At 43.3% G+C, this 7,299-nt stretch overlaps 2 protein-coding genes and 1 long non-coding RNA gene across 3 annotated transcripts; 2 read left to right on the plus strand and 1 right to left on the minus strand.

The window, feature by feature from the left end:
- Positions 1 to 36: 36 nt before the first annotated feature.
- LOC103988484 (pentatricopeptide repeat-containing protein At3g29230-like) lies at positions 37 to 5,135 on the plus strand. The gene is made up of 3 exons (XM_009407006.3): positions 37 to 1,969; positions 2,710 to 3,507; positions 4,389 to 5,135. The coding sequence occupies exons 1-2, from the start codon at positions 209 to 211 to the stop codon at positions 2,740 to 2,742; spliced, it is 1,794 nt and encodes a 597-aa protein (XP_009405281.2). The 5' UTR covers positions 37 to 208; the 3' UTR covers positions 2,743 to 3,507; positions 4,389 to 5,135.
- Positions 3,087 to 4,710, plus strand: LOC135641359 (uncharacterized). The gene is made up of 3 exons (XM_065156719.1): positions 3,087 to 3,507; positions 4,389 to 4,498; positions 4,651 to 4,710. Exons 1-3 carry the CDS (start codon positions 3,087 to 3,089, stop codon positions 4,708 to 4,710), a joined length of 591 nt encoding a protein of 196 aa, XP_065012791.1.
- LOC108953176 (uncharacterized) lies at positions 4,791 to 6,870 on the minus strand. Its single transcript, XR_001978669.2, has 2 exons — positions 6,421 to 6,870; positions 4,791 to 5,005 (listed from the first exon to the last, which is right to left on the minus strand). It is a non-coding gene; the product is annotated as an uncharacterized LOC108953176 (long non-coding RNA).
- Between the last annotated feature and the right edge of the window lie 429 nt (positions 6,871 to 7,299).

Here is a 7,299-nt window from a genome sequence, read left to right on the forward strand (position 1 = left end):
TAATTATAAGAATACTAATATAAAATTTTAAATCTAAAAATTAGGATGCGAAAGAGGACTAGATGCCTAATAAGTAATTAGCCCTGCAAAGTCGCGTGGGAGAAGTATACGAGGACCTTCGCACGAATATACAAGCTATTCATGTATGCTGTTCGTGCACGGTGATAAGGCCGGACGCTGATGCGAATGGCTTCCCTTTCAATTCGCCATGATCGCATCCTTCCCCGGCCTCCTCTCTCGCGGCGAGCTCCTCGACCTGCTTCACAACTCCACCACTGTCTCCCGAGTCCACCAAGTGCATGCCCAGCTGATCACCCGAGCCCTGTTCAGCGACCCGTTCGTCGCAAGCCGGCTCCTTTCCACCATCTGTGAGCTCTCCGCCCGCGTCCCTGCGTCTTATGCCGATCTCGTCTTCTCCCAGAGTCATCAGCCGAGCACTTTCTCCTGGAACACCATCATCAGGTTCCATGTCCGGGCCTCAAACCCCAACAAGGCCGTTCTGCTCTTCGCTCGAATGCGTAAAGCTGGTGTCTTGACTGACCACTACACGTATCCGTTTGTCCTCAAGGCCTGTGCTTTGCTGGCTGGACTCGAAGAAGGTGCGGCGATTCATGGGGATGTACTGAAGAAAGGATTGGGGGAGGATCCGTTCGTGATGAATGGTTTGATCAGCTTGTATTGCAAGGGCGGAGAGATCGCGGCGGCCCGGAAGCTGTTCGATGGATCTCGGTCGAGGGATTTGGTATCCTGGAACTCGCTAATGGCTGGTTATGTTAGCTGTGGAGACACCGCAGAAGCGGGGAGGCTTTTCGATGCAATGCCGGAGAGAGATGCTTTCTCTTGGGCTATCTTAATCGATGGATATGGAAAGAAGGCCGGGGACGTCAGCCGTGCTCGTGACCTGTTCGATAAAATGCCCAACAAAGACCTAGTTTGCTGGAACTCCATGATTGATGGGTACGTGGGACTCGGCATGATGCGCGCTGCCAGAGAGCTGTTCGATGTTATGCCCGAAAGGAATGTCATATCGTGGAGCATCCTCATCGATGGCTACGTGAAACATGGGGATCCAAAGGAAGCTTTGGAGCTCTTCCAAAGTATGCTTGGTCAGGGTGTAAGGCCTGACGTAATCAGTGCAGTAGGTGCCATTTCAGCGTGTTCTCAGCTGGGCGCACTCGATCAAGGTCGATGGATACACTCCTACGTGAAGAAGCACAATATCTTATTAGATGTTGTAGTTGAAACTGCCCTGGTAGATATGTACATGAAATGTGGAAGCTTAGACCTTGCCCGGTTGCTCTTCGACGAAATGCCTAGGAGGAGTGTGGTCACATGGAGCGTGATGATTGTAGGACTTGGCATGAATGGGTTTGGATGTGAAGCTGTGGAACTTTTCTACCAGATGGAAAGAAGAGGAGCAACGATGGATGATCTGACATTCCTCGGCGTTCTGACAGCTTGTACTCATGCCAGGTTGGTCTGTGAAGGACGTGAAATCTTCAACAGGATGAGGAGGGATTTCAGGGTTGAGCCAAAGGTCGAACACTATGGTTGCTTGGTGGATCTCCTCGGCCGTGCAGGACGGTTGCAGGAAGCTAGAGAAGTCATAGAAACGATGCCGGGGGCTCCCACCTCAAGTTTGTGGGGTTCGCTGCTCGCGGCCTGTCGAACACATCGATGCGTGGAGTTGGCTGAGGTTGCAGTCGAGAAGCTGAAGAAGCTGGGAGCAGATGATGGCGGGGTGTATGTCATTATGTCGAACATATATGCAGCAGAGGGAATGTGGAACCAAGTGTGGAAGATGAGGAAGTTGATGCGTGAAAGAGGGATGAAGAAGGAAACAGGAAGGAGTGTAATAGAGGTGGATGGCAGCATCCATGAGTTTGTTTATGGAGATAGCTCACATCCCTATAAAGAGGAAATATATGAAGTTCTTGGCAGTTGTCAAATGCAATGCCTTGAAAAGATGGTATCACTAATCTTCTGATTACTGCATGATACATTGAAGTATTTAACCACCGAACAAGTTTCATATAGCTAAACTCAAATAGTTTTCTGACTGCTACCCCCTAAAAAATTAACGAAATAGGATTCATTTACTGATATGAAAAATATATGATGTGTTTGTTTGTGAAAATGCAAGTGGAGCTCAACTCCAGTAATTAATGTCCTCTCATGAACTTATCATGAATCCTTAAAAAGATGAAACTAGCATGATTATGAAGCTTTGTCATGCCATTCATGTCTATGATTATTCTTATCAGCCAAGATAGGGAGTATGTTTAAGGAATCAAGTAACTGCATGTTTTCAACCAAGATCTTCCCTGTATTCATGTATGTCAAGATTTCTCTCAGATCTGGCATATTAGATTTCCAACTCTGTGATCTCTGCTACTAAATGAATGTACCATATCCATGCATTCCAGTGTTCCACAGGTTCAGATTGAATCAAAAGCTCCTATAGGAATCCAGATCCATAGTAATCACTTCTCACTGTCTCCTTTCTATCTCACTCTCTGTATTGCAGGATAGTACCTACCTACAACAAATAAATGCAACTAACCAAGTTTTGCTGGTTGGATGTGGTGAATTCCATGTTCAAAGTACCCATTTGTCTTGTCTTTTCTCTGTTTTGTGATTCTGATGTTGGTGTCCTGATCATGCCTCGTTTTTTGTTGCCTTGCCAATGCTTGTCTCTCTTCTCAATAGAAAACAATTGGAGGTGCCATTTTGATGCAGTGAGTCATTGGATTCTCTTGTGAAACCCACGATATGGGTTGATAGCATCCGTTCTAAGAGGAGGGAGGCAGACTTAATGGAATTATCTCTATGTATGGGAGGAAATCACCCTCTCCAGGTGGGATACAATGAATGGGCTGGTGGAAGTTGCCATAGTTGCTGGAGAGGGTGCATGAGGGAATAGACGACTGAAGAAATCTCTCCATAGCAAGTCTGGCAACTCTGATGTCCATGAACCAAAGGGCAGGAGCCATCTTAGCACCCTCTTGAGAAGGAAGAGATCCAGGTCTTGTTGGTCCAGATCCATAGCCGACCTCAGAGATGTCATCCATGGAGCCAGGAGGCAGATGGAGAAGCCAAACTGCAGCAGCCCAAGGTCTATTGGGAGCAGTGAGGTGCTGAACCCCATAGCCCATGAGGTGGTTCTTAGTGACACCAGATGTGAGCTCAAGATAGCTACTGGACCAGGGAGTTACCATGGGGGTGGTGGTGACGTGGGATCCACCTATGTGGGCACCCTCAGGCCTGGGACCCCAGGCCCTGGAGGAAGCAGCACCACAGCCCTAAGGAAGGCCACTTACATCTTTGCAGATAGACAGGGTTATTCTTCACTTTCTGATGCTGTTCTTGGCAATGCTGGTGCTGATCATGCTTCTTTGAAAGTCTGGCCTTCTACTGGTCATTCTAGTCCTTCACTCTGCCATAGCTATAGGGAGCAGTTTGGCAGATGGGAGGATTTGGAGGCACATCATCTGTCCAAGCATGCAGGTAAACGAGGGTATTTCTCTTCTCTCTTCCTGATCTTTCTGTGCTTCTCTCTCTTGACATTTTAGCATTTCTTCTTTTTGATGCTATCTGTAGATTCAAATTATATTGTGTTGTCTGTAAACTGAATAAATTTCTGAAATTGACATTCTTATTAGATCTCTCCAAATGTTTGACATCTTCAGCTCTACTATTGATAATCCTAGTTTGAATTAGATCTCTTTTAACATGATGCTGTAGTACTTGCCAATAGTTTCTCACTCTTTTCCTAGTTAAATGCTGCTATATATACTTTGCAATATGGATTCATTGGTGTCCTCAATGTCCTATCAGCTGTATGTGAAGACTCAAATACCAAGGATCTCTGCTATCTATTTCATTAATCTGTTACCACTCTATGCTTCTCCATTTGTTTTAGCAAATTTCAGGCTCAAAAACATTTATTGGCCTGTGCTATCCTCTTCTAAGATCAGAAAGAGTTATTTATTCTTCAATTCAGCTTAAGTCACCATTTATGATGAAACATTTTTTGAAAAACACATATTTCTTAAGACCACCAGCATCAGCTACTAACAATCAGAAAGATGAATTTATCACTTGACCTTATTCTTCCTATGTGCTAGAAAAAGAAAATACTATTTGTTATTTCTTTTTGCTATTCTTTCTATGAAATGTTGTGTCTTATTGTTGTTTCCCCCTAATACCAGATTTTGCCAATCCTGATACCAACCTGTGATGACTATACCATTCTAGTAGCCAACATTTTGTTGTTCTATTGTCTAATTCTATCAGTTATAAAAGCATGCACAACTGTGTATCGTTTCCTACTAAAGATACTTTTTTAGCTTCATATATCAAATAAATCTAATTCTTTTTTCTGGCAGTTAGTGAACTACTGGAAGGAAACTCTTCTAGGAAGATAGGAGAAATTATATGCAAAGCAAGTTGGTCAAAGTCTGAGAGCAGTTGTGGACGGCTACAACGAGTCCTTAAGGTCCATAACATGCAAAAGACTCACCCAATCCGAAGAGTACTGAGAAATGGAAAAGACTAGAGCCAGCAAGCTTCCTAAAAAGCACCTGCGATGCTTGGCTGACGGAAATGAACTGTTAAGGTTCTATGGAACAACAATCTGTTGTTCTCTAGGTATACATGGTTCTTCAAACCTTTGCACATCAGATAAGTGCAGCATTTGCCACATTCTAAGGCATGGATTCTCCAGAAAGAAGGAAATGAAGGGAGGGGTGGAAGTGTTCACAACTTCCACAAGTGGGAGAGCACTAGAATCAATTCAAGTTATTGAGGATCAACCTTCTATAAGAAAAGCCTTGCTGATATGTAGAGTAATTGCAGGGAGGGTTCACAAGCCAGTGGACAACTTACAGAATTTGGCTGGTCAGTCTGCGTTAGATTCAGTGGCAGGAAAACTCGGTCCCCAAGCAAGTATCGAGGAGCTTTACCTTCTCAATGCAAGAGCTCTTCTACCATGTTTTGCGGTAATCTGTAAACCATGAAAAAATTTGAACTGTTACTACCTTTTGCGGCACTTCCGAGTCTATATCAAATGCATTTGACTACACATGCAGTATGATTGTTTTAAAGCATTGGATTTTCCTTGAAGAGGACTTATACATGTGATTTCTCAATTTGTCTGCTTTAACTCAATCTCTAAGATTTGTTAGTATCTAAATTGCAACTCTCCGCTCATCCCATAGCATCCGTCACTGTGTATGCCTTGGCCTCGACTTCCCCTACTTGTCAGATCTATAAGGCCTATTTAAAAGAATGATTGATGTCATCCTCGTCACAAAGATTACATGCCAACTACATGATTTTAGCTGCTTCCGATGACGCAAAAGGTCGAAAGATTATGTCAGATTTTCTATGCAACGAAGCAGGAATTCCTATTACCTTTCTTCCAAAGAATTGCTACCTTTAGGTTTACAGACATGAACAGCAGACTCAATACCACTTTTCTGCAGAATTAACCTAAGAAATTTTGTTTGCTTCCACCATTTTGTTACATGAAACTCCAAGTTCAAAAATAGATCAGTAGCTAATGCACTTTTCTTGTCAATTTATTTTGGAACCCTCTATACAGCATGTGGTGCAATAATCTACCAATTAGCCAATTTAATCATAAGGAATAGGAAAATGTTATCTACTGAATGAGTCCACCTGAATAACAATGTTCTAAGAAATATGATTGGGTGTAATATCATAGCAATAATTCTGGCTGAAGTTGAAATGTTAGACCTCCAGTCCCTGGTGTTACCGTTGGGCCTTCGAATTCAAAGTTTTTGGCAAGCCTTTGAATGTGACGATATCAGTTTGTTTTGCACTCACAGTATAGCTTATTGTTTTGAGAATTGTTGCTTCCCTGAAGCTACTCTCTACTATTCATACTCCCCCCTTTCCATGGTGTGGCTAAGCAAATATGAGGAGATATTGATGCTATGGTGGTCTTTTGCCCTAAGCCTAGGAAGGTTGCAACCCTCGATTTGTTGACCTCAGGTTCTCAAAATCAGTATCCGGATGCAGATGATTTTGTTAGAGCCCATGCGTTACTTCGACAACCGTTCTCATGTTCTGAAAAACTTGCATCTTTTGTCATTCTTGTGCATAGATTTGGGGTAATTCTTCTATTGAGATCGTCGAACAGCCTAATTACTGCAGTACTTCCAAGATTCACGGAGAGAACGTGCTGAAGCGAACATCTTTGGAAAAGCAAGCACGCCCGCCCGCCAGCCGGCCATGATCAGACGGCACAAGGAAACAAGATCGATGAGACGACATCGGACCAAGGGGGAAGCAACAACGCGAAATCAAGAGGGAAGCGTGCCAAGAAATCCGATCGTACAGAAACATTGATTTCTTTCAAGGATCAGATTGGACGAGGGGTGGAGGAGATGTCACCTCTTCGGGGTGGAGTCCGCGCGCTTTCGCCGAGGGCAGAGAAGAGCAGCGATGATAAAGACGAGATCAGACAAACGTGGTTTAGCGGCAGTCGAACGACTCACGTCGCGCCTCTTTGCAACTGTTCATGGGCGTAGCACCTTTCTCGCACCGGGCGTCGCCTTGTGGCTGGAATTGGAAGCAGCAGCACTGTCGGCCTTCGTCCACAACGCTTTCTGGACACCTGAAGCAACTCTTAAAAAATTGATGCGACTCGATGGATCGTACCACCACTATGAATTGTTTAATCAAGATCGATCGGTGTAATCATTATGAACATTTAATCATGATATTAAATAGAATGATACCATATTGCACTATAAAAAAACCTTAAGTATATGCTGTTTGAGACTTCAAAACTCCCTCGATACTTGGGCATCTACTAGGCTGAATCTTATGGACCCAGGCATCAGACTAACACATCAGAGAAGTAGTAGCCGAATCTTGTGGACCCAGAAATCTTATTAAAAACACAGGAGCTTTGTTAAAAACATCACGATACAATGATTCAACTCCGAGATCTCTTCCAACCGACATCACTTCACTTCACATGATAAAACATTGGTTGGTTCCAAATAAATATCCAACCATGGTATTTTTGAATTAACAAAAACAGCAACGATCTTAATGTCTAGCAGGCTGATAAAACATTATTCAGCGACGAACAAGAATAACAGGTGCAGATAATTAAACAGTTAAATATCCAACAACCAGACTCTGAATTAACAAAAAACATTAATGATCTTAATGTCCAGCAGGCTGATAAACATCATACAGCTACGAACGAGAATAATAGGTGCAAAAAATTAAACAGTTGTTAATTTCAACGGCAGAATTCCA

Source organism: Musa acuminata, chromosome BXJ3-6, assembly GCF_036884655.1.
Source record: "Musa acuminata AAA Group cultivar baxijiao chromosome BXJ3-6, Cavendish_Baxijiao_AAA, whole genome shotgun sequence".
NCBI classification, from domain to species: domain Eukaryota; kingdom Viridiplantae; phylum Streptophyta; class Magnoliopsida; order Zingiberales; family Musaceae; genus Musa; species Musa acuminata.